Here is a 21,331-nt window from a genome sequence, read left to right on the forward strand (position 1 = left end):
ACTCTTCATAAATACTTGCTACTTTATCAGATAAAGTTCCAAAACAATACATTTATGTTTGTGGATATAACAAGAAAAAATGTGGAATAGTTCACGAGGTATGAATAATTTTTCAAGGCACTGTAACAGAGGTAATATGGGAACAAGATAATTACAGAAAATAAAGTCATAATAGACCATCAGGTTCCTGGAAAAGGAGCAAAATTCCACAAGAGCTGCTGTAACAAAGTAATACCCACTACATCCGACGCACGTTTCGTTAAAGCTTAATCTTAAATCTTTTGTTAGTATAATTTTTACATATTAGCATGTGGATGGATCATTTTTGCCTGGAGTCACTGCCCTTCATTTTATTTCCATTTTATTTTTTTCTATTTCATTTAGATTTTTAAACTATGAGTTAAACTGAATTGCACATTTCACCTTTTCCCATGATTTCAGTTTGGGTCTTTAAGTTGGTACTCCGCCAATACCAGGCAGTAAGTGCATGGTAATTATCTGATAAATAAATAGGTTTTCCAAGTTTTATTTAAAAGTTGCCAAATAGTAGTGAACGTTCCAGACTAAATTCGCTCTAAAAACATTACTTACTTCATGAATCTCCAGGCGCCTCTGAAGCTCCACAACCTTCCCCACCTGTACTGCATTGATGATGCCTCGTCCATTATTCACTTGACTGCTGCAAAAAATCTCAGGCCTCGGTGCTCATGTGCCAAACATGCAAATATCACTTCTGAGGCTAGTGATTTACTGAAGTAGCAAAGTAACTGATTAATGTGATTTCATCAATGCAGGATGGGCAGAAACTAACCGAAGGAAGGAGGATTTAAAGGAAAAGTGATAGATGAAATTTTATAACATTTTCTACTCATTTGTAACTTTTGCATTATCCCTGAAAACATGTTTTACAATTTGCATCAAACCAAATGTTATGGACCCAGAGCTTCTTAAAAAAAGTCTTATTGTTGACTAGCCAGGCTACAATATATCAATCAAATGCTCTGCTGATATATGGTAGAAATAAAGTAGAAGCAGAAGATTGCATCAAAATGCAACAGAATCAGAGGCAAATATTAGTACATGGGCCTAAACCGATTATTGGGGTAAGTTTGCCAAAGCCACAGAATGGTATATTGGAGGTGGAGGGGATACCAAATAGCAAGCAAAGTCAAACATGATAGAAAAGACTGATCCAGATTTCAGTAACCAACATAACTGTCCGGATGGTACACTTACAAAGAACAATGACAAATGTGATCAATTTGTGCACATAGAATAAAGTTGCTCAGCTAAAAAAATGATCACACTCCACAAATTAGCTTTTTCCTCATTGGTTTGGTGACTGCGCTGGCTTGCTTAGATGGCCCAATCCCAGGATCACTGGTTCCCTAATGACAGTCTGTCCAAAACCAGTCCAGACATGTAGGTTTTTAACCCAGATAGAGGCATTTCAAGTTAGGGTCCCAATATATAAGAGATCACCTTGTCGTGGTTATCGGGCTCACATGATTTGGCTAATACACAAGCTAAGTATTTCTTTTTTCGAATATTCTTATATCAGTAATGCAATACTAGGGTTCCCTTATTCATTGTTAGCATTTTAGAGTGCAGCTGTTTCTATTTTTGTAATTATATACTGTTTTCAGCTAACACTTGTTCACACCTGTTGGATGTGTGGCTCAGTCTTTTTGATATACTGTATTTGCAAAACCAGCAAAAGATTGAGATAAAATTTAATCCTAAACTACAGATAACAAAGAAAACTGAATTTCTCACAACAAAGTAAACTTTCCAACATAATTAAAGGGGTTGTCGACTACTTAGACGACTTCTCAATCCGTATGTTAACCTTTTTTTAAATAACACTAATTCTCACCTCCAGTGCAGTTGTTCCAATGGTGTCAGGACTCGCTCTCCTGGAGATCACGTAACAGTCTTACATCTTATGGCCAATCAGTGGCCACTTCGTCCTCCTCACCTTCAGACTTAAAAAAAACATCCAAAAAAGGAGAGAGAGCAGCAGCGCTCACTTCCTCCCAATGTACGTGTTACAAATCGGCGCCGCCATTGGCCGCATGCGGCCTGCTGTGGCTCCAGTTATGCCCAGGCGCCGGACGCCATTTTTGGCTGTGCCTCGGGTCTTCCAGCTGGCTGCTTCCTCCACGTATAAGTGTGGAGAGGCGGCTAATGCGCATGCGTGTGCCGATTTACCCCAGCCAGAGCCTAAAGCGGGCTTTACACGCTGCGACATCGCTAATGCGGAGTCATTGGGGTCACGGAATTCGTGACGCACATCCGGCCGCATTAGCGATGCCGTTGCGTGTGACACCGATAAGCGATTTTGCATCGTTGCAAAAATGTGCAAAATCGCTAATCGGCGACATGGGAGTCCATTTTCAAATCTCGTTACTGCAGCAGTAACGAGGTTGTTCCTCGTTCCTGCGGCAGCACACATCACTGCGTGTGACGCCGCAGGAACGAGGAAGCTCCCCTTACCTGCCTCCCGGCCGCTATGAGGAAGGAAGGAGGTGGGCGGGATGTTACGTCCCGCTCAGCTCCGCCCCTCCGCTGCTATTGGGCGCCGGTTCAGTGACATCGCTGTGACGCCGCACGGACCGCCCCCCTTAGAAAGGAGGCGGTTCGCCCGTCACAGCGACGTCGCCGGACAGGTATGTATGTGTGACGGCTGTTGTGCGGCATGGGCAGCGATTTGCCCGTGTCGCGCAACAGATGGGGGCGGGTACCCACACTAGCGATATCGGGACCGATATCGCAGTGTGTAAAGTAGCCTTTAGTCCAGTGTTTCACCTAGTGAGTATGCTCAGCCTGATTGTGCTAATCCTGAGGCTAAGTCTTCAGTTCAGGCTACTGAGCATGCTCCTACACTTTGTGCGAAAAGCCTCTTTGCACAGGTACTTGGACATTGTGCCGTGTCTAAGTCCTGTGTTGTGCCTACTAAGCATGCTGAAGCAGATACTCTGATTTCTGAAACTGTTATTCAGGCTACTGAGCATGCTCAGGCACTTAGTGCATCAGAGGCTAGGTCTGTTAAGGACCTCACTGGGCATATCTGTGAGGTGGAAGGCCCTGATAGGCCGGCACGCATCTGATGTCCTGATGATGTGGCCACTCCGGACTGGCTCGCGGAGGCTCGCCCCTATGACACAGCATCTCACCATTGCTCATCAGCCGATGACTAGTGAGGTGTTTGGGGTGTGGCAGCCATGAAGTCATCGGTGACGTGGCAGTTCTGGATAGGCCGCTGATGATGTCTCTGATGTTGTGGCACTCCGCTATTGGCTCCTGGAGGTACCATTGTGGTCCACCCTGGGTTTGGGGCGTACCCAGGTTATAAAAGGGGCTGGAGACAACATGGAGGTGCGCAGTCTTCAAATTTGTTTGGGTAGAGCACACCTCCATGTGTAAAGTCCATCACGGCAACAGCCTGTGTAGATTGGAAGCAGTAGGTAGGGTTAGGTGTCCGGTGTTTGTCACACCAAAACACCCGTGGCTCAGCATGCTAGGGTCAGGTGCCGGGCTTCCACCTCATACCGTCTTGTCCTGCTAGTGCAGCCCAGTGGAGTCAACTGGGCTGTGGCTGCTGCACCACCTGGTATCCTCTTCGGCTTCCCAGTCAACGCTACCAGTGTGACCACCTGGCCTGACGTGTCCTTCACACACGTGGCCAGTCGAGAGGTGACCAGAAACGCAAATCGGGGGACCGCTCAGTCTGACGTGTCCTACACATGTGGCCGACAGGGCGCTTTTGCGGTGGTCTTCCGGTCGACGCTACCTGGTCACCACCCGGCGTGACGTGTTCTCTGCACACGTGGTCGGTGTAGCGCCAGGTACACTGAAACGCTAACTGGGTTGTTGTCCGGTCTGACGTGTCCCTACACACGTGACCGGTTCCCAGGTCTCCTGGGTTATCTCAGAGCCACCCAGCTCTGTATTCTCCGCCTAACCTTCGGGTTGCCAGCAGCTCCTTTGTCATCTGGAACACAGTGGGCCCCGACTAGCAATTGGGATATTTACTACCTTATCCTGATCTGCCAGTCCCCCCGTAACAGTGCACCAATTGTTTTATTCTCGGAGAGTGAAATGGATGCTGATTGGCCTCAGAACTCATGTGACATAAGAGTGTTACGCGATCTCCAGGAGAGTGAGTGCTGACATGGCTGAAATGGCGGCACTGGAGATGAGTATCAGACTTGTTATTTTAAAAGGGGGAAACACACAGATTGCCATTTTTTTTAACAAAAAAAATACCAAAAGTCGGGACAGCTTGAACAGATATTTGCCATCATTATTTCTCTAGATTACTAGTTAATCCATAAAAATTGTCAGAAAATTGAATTCTGTACAAAGACCCCTTTCTACTAGTAAGCAATAACTTAGTTGTCACTAACCTATTACCCGTTGTGGGGTTAATATCACTGTTCGCAGTGGTCTAGAGGCTGTGGATGGTCTGGATATAGCCATGGTTACTTGATTTGTCCTTCGACTCGGCTTTTCAAGTCCCTGAAATAATATCAATTCCTCAGCTGGGTGAATCCAAGAAGAATCCAGAGCAAATGAGTTGTTGAGAAAAATCTGTAAAATTAATAAAATAAAACATTGGTTAGATTATAAACAGTATCGAGAAGCCTACTGCCCCAAGTTAATAGGACTGGCATTTTGGCGTATTTTCTTAGTGATATGTGCCTCTATGCACCTTTCCAAAAAGAATACTTTAGTAAGAATTCTTGCTTAAAACCCCACCACTTTTAAGGAATTTGAAGGGTGGGCATAGCCATACTCCGTCCTTGCAGACTCCTCACTAGTGCCTTTTATTTTAAAGGAGGTACCCGAAAGTGGAGGAAAAAAACTAAATTAGCAAAATTGCTACACAATTCTACATTGTGCAAATGTTTGGTAACTTTTCAGAATGTTTTACTCCGGTCGTGTGGAATAAACCCTTTCCTGAATCGGGCCAAAGTTTACGGACAGTCATTGTACGCATGTACATACAGATATGTCCTCCTTTAGCTTTTTCTCATGTTGAGTATTTGGTGCAGAAATTTTCTGCATCAAATCTGCACCTTCTGTCAGAAGAACGCACCAAAAAATGCATGCGCTTTTCGTGCATTGATGTTCTATGCATTTTTTTCTTTATGAAGTCAATGGGTGGAAAGGCTAAAAAAAAATGCAGTAAGAAAACGCACCAACAATTGAGAGAATCTGCAAGGAGAAAATAAGCAACGTACTGCATGTAGGTTGTAAGCTTAAAGCATGGACCTCAAAGGTGGTATTTTCGGAAATACTACCTGTGCCACGAGCCACACCAGAGAGGCAAAGAGAGATCAGGGAGGTTAACAGGTGGCTCAGGAATTGGTGTAGGAAAGAGGGTTTTGGGTTCCTGGAGAATTGGGCCGACTTTTCAGTTGGCTACAGATTCTATGCTAGGGATGGGCTGCATCTTAATGGGGAAGGTGCAGCTCTGCTGGGGCAGAAAATGGCTAGAAGGTTGGAGGAGTGTTTAAACTAGGAATGGGGGGCGAGGGTATTCACTTTATAGAAGGGGAATGTAGTGCAGATAGTGACCAGGGCACAAGTAATGAAATTGGGGGTGGTACGGGGGGAAGGGTTAGGACAGTTAATACAGTAAGCAGGAATACAGGTACAGAGTCATACGTAACGTGCATGTACACTAATGCCCGAAGCCTCACAAATAAGGTGGAGGAATTAGAATTAATATTGTTGGAAGAAAATTATGATATAGTGGGGATATCAGAGACATGGCTGGATGAGAGCTATGACTGGGCTGTTAATTTACAGGGTTATAGCCTATTCAGGAATGACCGTACAAATAAGCGAGGGGGAGGTGTGTGTCTATATGTAAAATCATCCTTAAAACCTATCCTGCGTGACAACATATGTGAGGGTACTGAGAATGTAGAGTCCCTATGGGTGGAGATAAGGGGGGGGAGAATGAATAATAAAATACTGATAGGGGTGTGTTATAAGACGCCGAATATTATGGAAGAGGTAGAGAATCTCCTCATAAAGCAAATTGATAAAGCAGCGAGTCTCGGAGGGGTAATTATTATGGGGGACTTTAACTATCCTGATATAAATTGGGGAACAGAAACTTGCAGTTCCAGCAAAGGAAATAGATTTTTGATAACAATGAAAGATAATTACCTTTCACAAATGGTACAGGACCCCACAAGAGGGGGAGCACTACTAGACCTTGTACTAACCAATAGGCCAGACCGCATATCAAATATACAAGTTGGGGGTTACTTGGGGAATAGTGATCACAAAATAATAAGTTTTCATGTATTCTTTCGTAAGATGTCTAGTAGAGGGGCTACAAGGACACTAAACTTCAGGAAAGCAAATTTTAAACGGTTGAGAGATGATCTTAGTGCAATAAACTGGGATGATGTACTAAGTAATAAAAGTACACAAAGCAAATGGGAGACTTTTATGAGCATCCTGAATAGGGCTTGTGCAGAAAATATACCCTATGGGAACAAACATGCTAGAAATAGGAGGAAACCCCTATGGCTAAATAGAGCTGTAAGGGAAGCAATAAAAGAAAAACAGGAAGCCTTAAAAGAATTAAAGAGGGTAGGTAGTGATGCGGCATTATATAATTATAGAAAATTAAATAAAATATGTAAAAAGCAAATTAAGTTAGCTAAGTTTGAGACAGAGAGACTCATTGCGAGAGAAAGTAAAAATAATCCTAAAATATTCTTTAACTACATAAACAGTAAAAAACTGAAAAGCGATAGTGTTGGCCCCCTTAAAAATAGTCTTGGTGAAATGGTGGAAGGGGATGAGGGTAAAGCCAACCTGCTGAATGACTTTTTTTGTACGTTTTTTATACAAGAAAATGCCATGGCAGATGACATGACCAGTGATACCATAAATTCACCCTTGAATATTACCTGCTTAACCCAGCAGGAAGTACGCCGCCGCCTCGAAATCACTAAGGTTGACAAATCTCCGGGCCCGGATGGCATAGACCCCAGAGTACTACAGGAATTGAGTTCTGTGATAGATAGACCATTATTTTTAATCTTCTCAGATTCCTTAATAACAGGGTCGGTACCGCAGGACTGGCGCATAGCAAATGTGGTGCCAATATTCAAAAAGGGGACAAAAACTGAGCCGGGAAATTATAGGCCGGTAAGTTTAACCTCTACGGTTGGTAAAATCCTTGAGGGTTTCTTGAGAGATGCTATACTGGAGTATCTCAAGAAAAATAACTTTATGACAGAGTATCAACATGGGTTTATGAGGGATCGATCCTGTCAAACTAATTTGATCAGCTTCTATGAAGAGGTAAGTTCAAGCCTGGACCAGGGAAATGCAGTGGATGTTGTGTATATGGACTTTTCAAAAGCTTTTGATACGGTGCCACACAAAAGGTTGGTACATAAAATGAGAATAATGGGGATAGGGGAAAATATGTGTAACTGGGTTAAAAACTGGCTCAGTGATAGGAAACAAAGGGTGGTTATTAATGGTACGTACTCGGACTGGGTCTCAGTTCATAGTGGGGTACCACAGGGGTCAGTATTGGGCCCGCTTCTTTTCAACATATTTATAAATGACCTTGTTGGGGGCATGCGGAGTAGAATTTCAATATTTGCAGATGATACTAAACTCTGCAGAGTAATCAATACAGAGGAGGATAATTTTATATTACAGGGAGATTTATGTAAATTGGAGGATTGGGCTGAGAAGTGGCAATTGAAGTTTAATGTAGATAAATGTAAGGTCATGCACTTGGGTAGAGGAAATAACATTTATGATTATGTACTTAATTGTAGAACACTGGGTAAAACAGACACAGAAAAAGACTTGGGTGTATGGGTGGATGGTAAACTTCACTTTAGTGGACAGTGTCAGGCAGCTGCTGCCAGGGCTAATAAAATAATGGGATGTATTAAAAGAGGTATAAGTGTTCATGAAAAAAATATAGTTCTACCTCTGTACAAGTCACTAGTGCGACCGCACTTATATACTGTGTACAATTCTGGTCACCGATATATAAGAAGGACATAGCTGAACTGGAGAGGGTGCAGAGAAGAGCGACCAAGATTATTAGAGGAATGGGTGGGCTGCAACACCAAGACAGGTTATTAAACTTGGGGTTATTTAGTTTGGAAAAACGAAGGCTTAGGGGGGATCTAATCACAATGTATAAATATATGAGGGGACAGTACAGAGACCTTTCCAAAGATCTTTTTACACCTAGGCCTGCGACTGGAACACGGGGGCATCCGCTACGTCTTGAGGAAAGAAGGTTTAAGCATAATCACAGACGAGGATTCTTTACTGTACGAGCAGTGAGACTGTGGAACTCTCTGCCGCATGATGTTGTAATGAGTAATTCACTACTAACATTTAAGCAGAGCCTGGATGCCTTTCTTGAAAAATTTAATATTACCAGTTATGTATATTAGATTTTATGACAGGGTATTGATCCAGGGAACTAGTCTGATTGCCGGATGTGGAGTCAGGAAGGAAATTTTTTCCCCATTGGAACTTGTTTGCCACATTGGGTTTTTTTTGCCTTCCTCTGGATCAACATGTTAGGCTACGGGTTGAACTAGATGGACTTAGAGTCTCCCTTCAACCGTAAAAACTATGATACTATGATACTATGATACAACACTTCAGAATTCTCTTTGACTTTGCTGTTATAAAGATAAACATGCAGATGTTTGACAAATCTACATAAAAAACACACTGTATGCACACAGCCTTAAAATTTAAAGGGAACCTGTCACCAGATTTGGTGACTATAAGCTGCGGACACCACCAGTGGGCTCTTATATACAGCATTCTAACATACTGTATATAAGAGCCCAGGCCGCTCTGTATAATGCAAAAAAAAATCACTTTTTTAATACTCACCTAGGGGGGCGGTCTGATCCGATGGATGTCGCTGCTCTCCGCTCCGGTTCCTAGAGTCTGTGGTGATCGCCTTGCTCCTTCTACCCTGTGCATGACACGTCATACACACAGGCTGGTATTGCGGTCATGTACAGACGCACTTTGATCTGCTCTGCTGAGAGCAGATCAAAGTACTGTAATGCGCAGGTGCGGGGAAAGGTCAAAGACCACTCGCTCATGCAAACTACAATACTTTGATCTGCCATCAGCAAGGCAGACCAAAGTGCGACTGCAATGCCGGCCTGGGTGGATAACGTAGCATGCGTCATACACAGGGTAAAAGGAGCCACTGGTACTGACTTCACCTCTATCACCAGCATTGTCCGCAGCGGGAATGATGTTCCTCAAGTCCGTCAGAAGGGGAACACATGGTATTAATATATATTATGTGTTTCCCTACTGAAGGGATTAATCTTGTTTTGCCAGGTATACTCATGTTCGGTATGTGTTTTCACTCCATGCCCTGGGTAAGTTGCGGATCAGGGCAGATCAAAGTATTGTAGTGCGCATACACAGGACCTCAAGGCTGGCTTGTGTGGATGACGTAGGACGCGTCATGCACCCAGACTTCAGAAGAAGGACGACAAAGATGGCCAAAAAAGGAAGCACCAGGACAGGAGAACAGAGTTGTGGCGCCCTGGACAAGCCAGGACGTCACAGGTACTACACCAACACACCCCACACCCCGGCTAGGCACACCTAGGTCAAACACAAATCCTTGTTGCCTTCCTCCAGGGGCTGCTGTCCACACCAGGGGGTGGGCCAGGCGGTTGGTCCCACCCACCGAGGAGTTCACAGTCCTGGAGTTCGGGAAAAGAGTTTCAGAAGAGTTTTGGAGTGTAGAGAGTGAAGTGGTAGTAGAGGAGACTGACCGTGTCCGGGTGCGTGGCCCGGGCACATACAGCAAGGTTGGCAGACGGTGGTGACTGTCTGCAGGAGAGGCTGATTGGAGTGAACCGTAAGGACCGGGGACGGGCGGTGGCCCGCCGGTACCGGATCGGGGAGTGAAGAGAAGCCAGCACCACTTGGTAGGGCCTACGGACCCCGACCAGGCTAGGAGTCGCCATAAAACCGGTCAAATCCGTTAGCGAAGGGAACCTCCGGGGTTTCCCAGCAGTCAAGACCTGATTGAAGGCAACAGCTCACACCGTAAAGGGAAACACAGTCACCGCCAAGGCTACAGTTCCCAGGGCTAGAGCCTGCGGGCAAAAGGGGCTCTTTCAGCATCCATCCAAGCTGGGGAGCAGGTTACCGGTGGGAAACCATTGGAACCGTAAACACAACACAGGTGCAGGGAAAGGCAGTCACCATCAACCTACCAGGAGGAGAACAACCGCAGCCGTCTGTGGGACCCGTCCATCCAGCCGTTTGTTTGACCAGAGACTCCGTGTAAATTACTGGCTGAGTGAGTACCACCGTGCCGTGCGGCATAGCGCTGCCCCCGCGACCCTGCACCTCACCAGGCCCCGTAACCCGCCTGTTATCCCCAACCCTCACTGGGCCCCGGGACAACCAACCCCCCTACCCACGGAGGGGAGAACCAACATCCAAGCTGCTCCCTGTCATCGCTCCCGGGATCCCCGTCCAGAACAGCGGTGGTGTCACAACTTCACCACAACCGTGGGTGGCGTCACGGACAATATCCCCAAACCACACACCACCCCCCTTTCACTTACGGGCGAGGAACGCCGCTCGAGTCCCTGGGATCCGGCCCACCGCTTGAGCCACCCCCGAGCAGCAGCAGCAGCAGCAGTAGCCGGACCCGAGCAGTGGGTGAGCGCAGCATCCCCTCCTCCGCCCGCGACAGAGTCATCTGACCAGTCTGCATTGCACCACCCCTTGGGTGAGTATAATAAAGTGATTTTTACGTTTTACACAGTGGCCTGGACTCTTGCTAGAATGCTGTATATAAGAGCTCACTGGTGGCGGCGTCAGCTTATAGTCACCAAATTTGGTGACAGGTTCCCTTAAATCAATTTTATCCACCTCGCCGACAGATTCTGGATCAAGACCGGGAGGGAAATACTTCTGCATCCTTCCAGTTGTCCGTGAGACTTCTGAATATTTGTTGCTACACAAAAGCTGCATTTTGTCTTATAAAGCTTGTAAAACGAACTAAAAGAAGAAACTGCTGAGCATATGTCGCTTCTTTCCGTCTGGATTGTAAGAAGAAACTGAACACGAGCCGCAGCTTCTGCTCATTACACATTCTATAGAGCAGAGAAATACGTGCACCAAAAAAAGGAAAGGAGAAACACAAGATAACTTATTTTATGTTACATTAATTTTCATTAAAACTAAATTTTCCCAATTTTCAGGATAGTTGCCGAATGCGATCCATCTGCCTATGTGATAGGATTTTTATATGTGTCAGTTTAATCATGCAGCAAAACAGTTTGACCTTCACAAGGTCAATGAATTGAGATACTCAGAGATTTTTCACTCTTGATTGCTTTATTTTAATCTATTTCTTTTATGGAGTTGATGTATAGGAAATGCGAATGGCAGCTGTGAAATCTGCTGGTAAACATCAGGCTAGTCAGCCCGCAAGCATTCACTTCACATAGCAGCAGGTCTGTATAATAGTCTCTCCTCGCCATCCACATGCAGAGTTTTTCTACATTGTTCTACCCATGGGGAACAATGGAATAAAAGGATGACCTTGAAATGCCCTAAATCACCCAGGAAAAGTGGCAGAAGCTCTTTAGACAATCCACAGTGGGCTTTCTAAGGTTAATTTTTAATAGTGACTAACAGCTTGTTCACACTGCGCTAATATACGTGGCCATCAATAAGTATCAAATTCGCCCAGCAGGACTTTGCTGTATATTAATGAAAGCTCATAATAGGGACAAATGTATGTTTGTGCTGTTTACGGGACCATTTAAGCATGATAAGATTAATAGTTTGTATGAAGCTGAAGTATAATCATTTTCAGATATTTTCTACAATTAATGAGATATGCATAATAGAAATGAATTGTGGGACTAAAACATTAATCCTGAGATTATTTATCTTTTTTTTTTTCCCGAGAAGTGAAATGTGCAGTTTTTACATTATATTTAATTAACCATGTTCTGTTTGAAAATGTGATTAGATCTCATTTACACACGGGCAAACTAGGACAACAAATATTCTTTTCTTTCACTAATAAAGATCTGTTGCAAATGTTACAAAAGTCTGATTGATTTTATAACATTTCTTTATAGGAGTTTGAGCTCCTTTTTTAATTTCATTTCGTACTGTCTTAACAAGGTTTTCCACTACTGATTTGATCCCCTTTCTTTTGTCCTAACTCTTCCTAACTAACACATCCCTAATATACTTTTGCTCCTGTAAGCTTATTTCTAAGAGGTGTGTAAATACCTATATTGTTGTTGTAGCTTTGATCCTTCTGATTTCAGACCAGAATTAGACCAACTAAGCAGGGCACATCACTCCTGGGGGCTGAGAGGGAAGTGAAGTGTGATCTGGGCATGTGTACCCAGACTGCTGTTGCTCACAGAGTCAGTACTAACACATTCCTAATAAACTCCTGCTATTTATGCTGCTCCTGTAAGCTTATCTCTAAGATGATCATAAATATCTTTATTGTTGTTGTAGCTTTGATCCTTCTGGCTGCAGACCAGAATTGGACCAACTAAGCAGGGCATGTCACTGCTGGCGGTTGAGAGGAAAGTGAAGTATGATCTGGGCATGCGTACCCAGACTACTGTTGCTCACAGAGAGTAAGTTGTAACACATTCCTATGTACGCTGCTACTGTAAGCTTATATCTAAGAGGCTCGTAAATACTTTTATTGTTGTTGTAGCTTTTATCCTTCTGGCTGCAGACCGGAAATGGACCAACTAAGCAGGGCATGTTACTGTTGTGGGCTGGGAGGAGAGTGAAGTGTGATCTGGGTATGTATACCCAGACTGCTATTACTCACAGACAGGCAGTATCGCCCCCCACTAGTGATGTGTCCTGTTCAATTGGTCCAATTTCAGACTGCATCTGGAAGGATCAAAGCTAAAACAGCAATGAAGGTATTTACGAGACTCTTAGAGCTAAGCTTACAGGAGCAGAGTTGATAGCAGAAGTATATTAGGAAAGTGTTAGTTAGGAAGAGTTAGGACAAAAGAAAGGAGATCATGTTAGTAGTGAAAAACCTTTTTAAGGTTAAAGAGAGTCATCCATATTTTTAGAAACCATGCTCAAACTTACCAGCATGTTCTGCAGTGATAACACGCAATCCATTATTGACGTAACAGCTACAGGTCATATGCCGTAGAGGCACATATAACCGTTTAGGTTAGCGAGTAGCTGAAAAAGTCAGATACATGCAGGGTTGTCAACTGTCCAGAAATTCCCTGACAGTCCATAAAAATAGAGCACTTTTTTTGCAATGTCTGTTAAAGAAATTTGAGGTGTCCATGATTTTTTTGAAGCTAAAGAAACATATACAGCTTTTTTTTACTATCATAATTTTACTATTATTATTATTATTATTATTGATAATTCTATTCCAATGTTTCCATAAAAATATTGTCTGTCCATCATTTTTTGATAGTGTCCAAAAAAATAAAAAGAACATTGACAACCCTGCATGTATGATGCATGCATATGAATATATGATCATTGCAAGAAACCTGGGGGAGTCACAACTGTATCATGGGGGAAATAAGGGTTAGGAAAAGATTATTTCATGATTCTTATAACCCTGGAAAATCCCTCTAAAAGATAAAATAATTGGATTCCAGCAGTCACCAATCAAGGGAGCTTACAGAAGACAGATATATAAATGAGTTAAATGGCAGCTACCTAAATCACATTTGTAAAGGCAAGGTGGAGGGAGATATGGAGCTCTCAATACAAGAAAGAGCACCTTCTTTATAAAGATAAATTAACAAATCAGCACAAAATAATACAACTGTTAAAGGATGGTTATATCTGATATTTTATGTTTAGAAGAGTCAGATTAAAGTTTTAAAAGAAGTCTGTCAACACAGAAAGACTGTTCAAACCAAGCGAGGGCACTTGGTGCACCACTGATGTAGCCAAACAATTCAGTGCTAGAGTTGATACAAATCGATTCACAGGACCAGGTCCGTTGGCTCCATCATTACTCTTTGGCCATTGGATGAGACCTGTGCCGACTGTCTCTGTGGTTCTTCTTTTAAATAGCCAGACTGTCGCGATATCACATGTTCATCCAGATGCAACAATGACGTTGTGCTAGACTAGTTAATAAAAAAAGAACCACAGATGATGGGAGGTGGCAGCTGATTCCTAGGGCTCTAGTCCAGCAGTCTCAGACTATTGATGTTGCCAATGATCTCGGTCCTGATGAAGGGTAATCAGTGCATCCTTATATCTATTTGTTTTCCATCTACGGTATCTCTACACTCCTCTTCATTGATTGACAGCTGTGGTGATAAAGGAGCCAGCAGAGGGCCGAGGGAGATGGAAACAAGATGTAATGTACTATTTGGCAATGGCAAGGGTGCACTGAGCATCTGTGCTTGGTTTGAATAGTCATTTTGTCCTGCCAGAGTTACTTTAAGTAGAGGATCATACGATTTATATTTAAAGGGAACCTGTCAAGTCCTGTATGCACCAAGAACGGTCCTGGATCCATATTGCTAATCCCTGCCTAGCAGTCCCAGTCTATGGTAGCACAGATAAAGAGATATTTAGAAAAAGTATTTCTAAAGATCCTTTATGATATGCTAATGAGGCCAGTGACTAGTTGCAAGGGTGTTGGTTCCCTTTGGTAGTCGGCCCCCTTAGTATGTAAGCATGCCCCTGTGGGCTTGCTAACATGCTAATGAATGCGCAGTGTCAGAGGCATGTTTGCACTCACCTCCCTGCTGCCAGCGAAGTGCAGGGGACTTCTGGTCATGTGCAATGACCCTATGCCCGGCGTTCTGAGGCGGTACAATGGACACATATACACGCATCACCGCCAATGACACTGAGCAATGGGCATTGAGTAGCATGTTATTGTAGCGCCCATGAAGCCATCAGGGAGCTACAAGTTACTGCATCCCCACCAGGATGCAGGGCCTACCCCCTAGGGACCCAGAAGACCAGTGCCGGTAACATTCAAACACTCCAGATAATCCCTGCTTTGCCCCAACATCCCCCATAGAATGGTACCAGGCTAGGGTTGGACCAATGGATTGCCGCCTAGAGGTGGAGCCAATCCAGTCCACTAGACAACCAGGTGGGAGGGGCAGACAGTGGACAGTCAAACAGTCAGTTTGAGAGATGGGAGGCGAGAGGTGACAGTGAGAGAAAAAGGAAGGACTGTCCGGAGTGAACAGTGACCTGAGGGCCCAGGCGGATTGTTGTCGGTGGAGTACGGTGGAGTCCTCCTGGAACTACGCACCAACGTGGTACAGAATCCTAGGTCAGGCGAACGCTCTAGGCAGACCTGATAAAGTCTGCACAGTGAGGGGACCATCAAGGACCTCATTGACCTTAAAGTTTGGGACTCGGTAGCAACGGGAGAACCAGGGACAGGACCAGAGACTCCAACCCCACAGGGTTCACGCTACCGTCATATGGACTGCTGTAAAAGACAACCTGGAGGGGAACCCCAGCTGCTCCAAGCCACGGGAACCCACCAACCAAAGTCGGGTGCAGGGGAAAGAAGCCACCAGATCACTAAACCAGCACTGGTACTAAGAGGACCTGCGGTTGAGACCAGCCGGCCTCGAGTGACCAGTACCAGTTTGCAGTGAGAAAAAAGAACCAGTTACACTGAAACCTCCATTGTAGCCTACTTTCTTTCAACGCCAATTACATCACCTATCCTCAGGGGCCTGGCCCTGCTTGCGGAGTGCCTAACATCCAGGCTGCCACTAAAACCAGCCCGAGTAGCAAAGACTGCGCAGCGGCGGCTCCATCCGCAAAGCCACAAACCGCAAGTGGCGTCACGTGTGAACTTTATTCTAAAATCCCTTATAAATATTTCCCTTTTAAAAAGCACCCAGGGCACGGGATCGGGCAATGGCCACCAAAGTGACATTCCCCAATTATAGTAGCTCATAACCCTGGGCGGCACATTAGCATGCCCATGTTTTCGAGATAAAAATGCTAACTCCATTGTTTTCCACCAGGTGGCGCTATAGGTGGTTTCATTGTGTAGCATATGGACACCTTACTATACCTAGACACCACTTCTATGCCTATAGCTGCCGCCATTCTCAAGTTAATGGCAGTGGACAGGATATGGGTGGACACACTGTATGTATACATACTGCTCAAAAAATTAAAGGGAACACTTAACCAACCAAATATAACTTCAAGTTAATCAAACTTCTGTGAAATCAAACTGTCCACTTAGGAAGCAACACTGATTGACAATTAATTTCACATGCTGTTGTGTAAATGGAAAAGACATCAGATGGAAATTATTGGCAATTATCAAGACGCACTCAATAAAGGAGTGTTTCTGCAGGTGGGGACCACATACCACATCTCAGTACAATGCTTTCTGGCTGATGTTTTGGTCACTTTTGGATGTTGGTTGTGTTCTCGCACTCATGGTAGCATGAGACGGACTCTACAACCCACACAAGTGGCACAGGTAGTGCAGCTCTTCCAGGATGGCACATCAATGCGAGCTGTGGCAAGAAGGTTTGCTGTGTCTGTCAGCGTAGTGTCCAGCGGATGGAGGAGCTACAAGGAGACAGGTCAGTACCCCAGGAGACATGGAGGGGGCCGTAGGAGGGCAACAACCCAGCAGCAGGACCGCTACCTCCGCATTTGTGCAAGGAGGAACAGGAGAAGCACTGCCAGAACCCTGCAAAATGACCGCCAGCAGGCCACAAACGTGCATGTGTCGGCACAAATGGTTTGAAACCGACTCCATGAGGATGGCATGAGGGCCCAACGTCAACAGATGGGGGTTGTGCTCACTGCCCAACACCGTGCAGGACGCTTGACATTTGCCAAAGAACACCAGGATTGGCAAATTCACCACAGATGAAAGCAGGTTCACAATGAGTACATGTGACAGACGTGACAGAGTCTGGAGACGCCGTGGAGAGTGATCTACTGCCTGCAACATTCAGCATGACCGGTTTGGCAGGGGGTCAGTAGTGGTGTGGGGTGGCATTTCTTTTTGGGGCCGCACAGCCCTCCATGTGCTCGCCAGCGGTAGCCTAACTGCCATTATTATTATTATTATTATTATTAGGTATCGAGATGAGATCCTCAGACCCCTTGTGGACCATATGCTGGTGCAGTTGGCCCTGGGTTCCTCCTAAAGCAGGACAATGCCAGACCTCATGTGGCTGTGGTGTGGTTCTTGCAAGATGAAAGCATTGAAGCTATGGACTGGCCCACCCGTTCCCCAGACCTGAATCCAATTGAGCACATCTGAGACATCATGTCTCGCTACATCCACCAACGTCACATTGCACCTTGCACCACAGACTGTCCAGGAGTTGGTGGATGCTTTAGACCAGGTCTAGAAGGAGATCCCTCAGGAGACCATCCGCAACCTCATCAGGAGCATGCCCAGGGATTGTTGTGTGGTCATACAGGCACGGGGAAGCCACACACAATACTGAGCCTCATTTTGACTTGTTTTCACTTTAATTTTCTCTTGTTTTGATTTTCATTTTGACTTGTTTCCACTTTCATTTTGTGTGTGTCTTCAAATCCAGGCCTCCATTGGTTAAAACATTTGATTTCCATTGATGATTCTTGTGTGATTTTGTTATTAGCACATTCAACTTTGTGCAGAACAAAGTATTCAATGAGAATATTTCATTCACTCAGATCTAGGATGTGTTATTTGAGTGTCCCCTTTAATTTTTTTAGCAGTGTATATATATATATACAGTTAGGTCCAGAAATATTTGGACAGTGACACAATTTTCGCGAGTTGGGCTCTGCATGCCACCACATTGGATTTGAAATGAAACCTCTACAACAGAATTCAAGTGCAGATTGTAACGTTTAATTTGAAGGTTTGAACAAAAATATCTGATAGAAATTGTAGGAATTGTACACATTTCTTTACAAACACTCCACATTTTAGGAGGTCAAAAGTAATTGGACAAATAAACCAAACCCCTACAAAATATTTTTATTTTCAATATTTTGTTGCGAATCCTTTGGAAGCAATCACTGCCTTAAGTCTGGAACCCATGGACATCACCAAACGCTGAGTTTCATCCTTCTTAATGCTTTGCCAGGTCTTTACAGCCGCAGCCTTCAGGTCTTGCTTGTTTGTGGGTCTTTCCGTCTTAAGTCTGGATTTGAGCAAGTGAAATGCATGCTCAATTGGGTTACGATCTGGTGATTGACTTGGCCATTGCAGAATGTTCCACTTTTTTGCACTCATGAACTCCTGGGTAGCTTTGGCTGTATGCTTGGGGTCATTGTCCATCTGTACTATGAAGCGCCGTCCGATCAACTTTGCGGCATTTGGCTGAATCTGGGCTGAAAGTATATCCCGGTACACTTCAGAATTCATCCAGCTACTCTTGTCTGCTGTTATGTCATCAATAAACACAAGTGACCCAGTGCCATTGAAAGCCATGCATGCCCATGCCATCACGTTGCCTCCACCATGTTTTACAGAGGATGTGGTGTGCCTTGGATCATGTGCCGTTCCCTTTCTTCTCCAAACTTTTTTCTTCCCATCATTCTGGTACAGGTTGATCTTGGTCTCATCTGTCCATAGAATACTTTTCCAGAACTGAGCTGGCTTCATGAAGTGTTTTTCAGCAAATTTAACTCTGGCCTGTCTATTTTTGGAATTGATGAATGGTTTGCATCTAGATGTGAACCCTTTGTATTTACTTTCATGGAGTCTTCTCTTTACTGTTGACTTAGAGACAGATACACCTACTTCACTGAGAGTGTTCTGGACTTCAGTTGATGTTGTGAACGGGTTCTTCTTCACCAAAGAAAGTATGTGGCGATCATCCACCACTGTTGTCATCCGTGGACGCCCAGGCCTTTTTGAGTTCCCAAGCTCACCAGTCAATTCCTTTTTTCTCAGAATGTACCCGACTGTTGATTTTGCTACTCCAAGCATGTCTGCTATCTCTCTGATGGATTTTTTCTTTTTTTTCAGCCTCAGGATGTTCTGCTTCACCTCAATTGAGAGTTCCTTAGACCGCATGTTGTCTGGTCACAGCAACAGCTTCCAAATGCAAAACCACACACCTGTAATCAACCCCAGACCTTTTAACTACTTCATTGATTACAGGTTAACGAGGGAGATGCCTTCAGAGTTAATTGCAGCCCTTAGAGTCCCTTGTCCAATTACTTTTGGTCCCTTGAAAAAGAGGAGGCTATGCATTACAGAGCTATGATTCCTAAACCCTTTCTCCGATTTGGATGTGAAAACTCTCATATTGCAGCTGGGAGTGTGCACTTTCAGCCCATATTATATATATAATTGTATTTCTGAACATGTTTTTGTAAACAGCTAAAATAACAAAACTTGTGTCACTGTCCAAATATTTCTGGACCTAACTGTATATATATATATATATATATATATATATATATATATATATATATATATATATATATATATATATATATATAGGAAAAAAAACATATCCTCAGCTGCATTATGTTTAAAAGAAACAAAGTGGGTTTTTCTAACCCTGCACAGGTCCAGCGTTGAGTACCGCTGCTCCTGGTGTGTTATTTTCCGCAGTACTGATGTCACAGCATGAGCTGCTCAGAGCTCACTGATTGGCTGCAGCACAGGCGTTGTGATATAATCACTGCAGACAATACCAGACACCAAGAGCGGCAACTAAAGGGTACATTACACGCTGCGATTTCGCTAGCGAGATCGCAAGCGAGTGTACCCGCCCCCGTCGGTTGTACGACACAGGCAAATCGCTGCCCGTGGCGCACAACCTCGTTAGTCCCCGTCACACGGACTTACCTGCCCTGCGACATTGCTCTGGCTGGCGAACCGCCTCCTTTCCATGGGGGCGGTTCGTGCGGCATCACAGCAACGTCACACGGCAAGCGTCCAATAGAAGTGGAGGGGCGGAGATGAGCGGGACGTAACATCCCACCCACCTCCTTCCTTCCTCATTGCCGGTGGACGCAGGTAAGGAGATGTTCGTCGCTCCTGCGGTTTCACACATAGCGATGTGTGCTGCCGCAGGAACGAGGAACAACATCGTACCTGCAGCTGCAACGATATTAAGGAAATAAGTGACGTGTCAAGGAGCAACGATTTTTCACGTTTTTGTGCTCGTTGATCGTCGCTCATTGGTGTTACACGCTGCGATGTCGGTAACGGCGTCGGATGTGCGTCACTAACGACGTGACCCCGCCGATATATCGTTACCGATATCACAGCGTGTAAAGTACCCTTAAGACTCAGCACTGGACCTGAGGTGGGCTAGTAAAGCATGGGTTGTTTTTAAAACAAACTGCAGCTGGGGGAAAAGGGTTTTACTCAGAGGTAATAGAATATGTGCAGTGCTATAATAGAAACGTATTCAATAAATACAAATCTTGAGACGTCCTCATAAGTATCATGGTTAGCATTCAATGGAAAGATTTCCTTTCAAGTGTAATCAGTGATGTTTTCAGGAGACCAAAACTGGACACGATTGGACATTGATTTTCTTTTCTATCAGGCGAGGTTAGAGAGCCTTGTGTTTCGTAAGCAAAGCATGAAGTGCTCCAATTCTTGTATATTTTCATCTACCGCTGCAGCTTTCTATTTTCTTTTGCCAAGGTCTTCTCCGGTGGGATTATCATTTCTCATTGCTCCATTTAATATATATAGTGTCCCTGTCATATCTCAGCATTGTACCTCATTAATAGGAAAGGAGCTTGGTTCATTCAGCCAACAGAAAGGACAGCAGAGTCATTTTAGCCATTCCTCATATGCAATGGACCCTTTTTAAATAGCATATTTTTGCATTGTCAGCAATAATTTTTAATACATACTCAAAACATTTCATTAATCTAATCTAAGTGTGGGATATAGATAAAAGGGGGCAGTTAGGAAATCAAATTCCCTTTTCCAGAAACAATGAGGTGTTTTTTTTTCCAAGAAGCAGCGCCACAGCTGTCTACTGGTTGTGTTTGGTATTGCAGGGCAGCTAAAAAAACACTTGCATGGGAATCGCCTACAATACCAGACAGAACCCATAGCCATAAGTACCGTACTTTTAGCTTTATAAGACGCACCCCAAATTTAGAGGAAAAAAAGGGAAAAAAATATGGGGTCTGTTTTACAATCCGGTGGTGTCTCACTGGAGGAGGGGCAGCAGCGGTGGTGGAGCAGGATCACAGGAGGCAAGGGCGGTGGTAGATTAGGGCAATGCTGTGGGCAGTGTGGCAGGTGTCCCAGATGTTCACTGTGGGTACTGTGAGGTAGGAGGAG

The 21,331-nt window shown here is 44.5% G+C and overlaps 1 protein-coding gene across 1 annotated transcript in view; it reads right to left on the reverse strand.

Moving 5' to 3' along the window:
- TCERG1L (transcription elongation regulator 1 like) overlaps positions 1-21,331 on the reverse strand; it is a 320,959-nt gene that overhangs the window by 269,410 nt on the left and 30,218 nt on the right. Inside the window, exon 3 of the mRNA XM_075348474.1 lies at positions 4,410-4,593. Within this exon, the coding sequence (XP_075204589.1) occupies positions 4,410-4,593 (184 nt within the window). The remainder of the gene's footprint in view (positions 1-4,409; positions 4,594-21,331) is intronic.

This window comes from Anomaloglossus baeobatrachus, chromosome 5 (genome assembly GCF_048569485.1).
Source record: "Anomaloglossus baeobatrachus isolate aAnoBae1 chromosome 5, aAnoBae1.hap1, whole genome shotgun sequence".
Lineage (NCBI taxonomy): Eukaryota > Metazoa > Chordata > Amphibia > Anura > Aromobatidae > Anomaloglossus > Anomaloglossus baeobatrachus.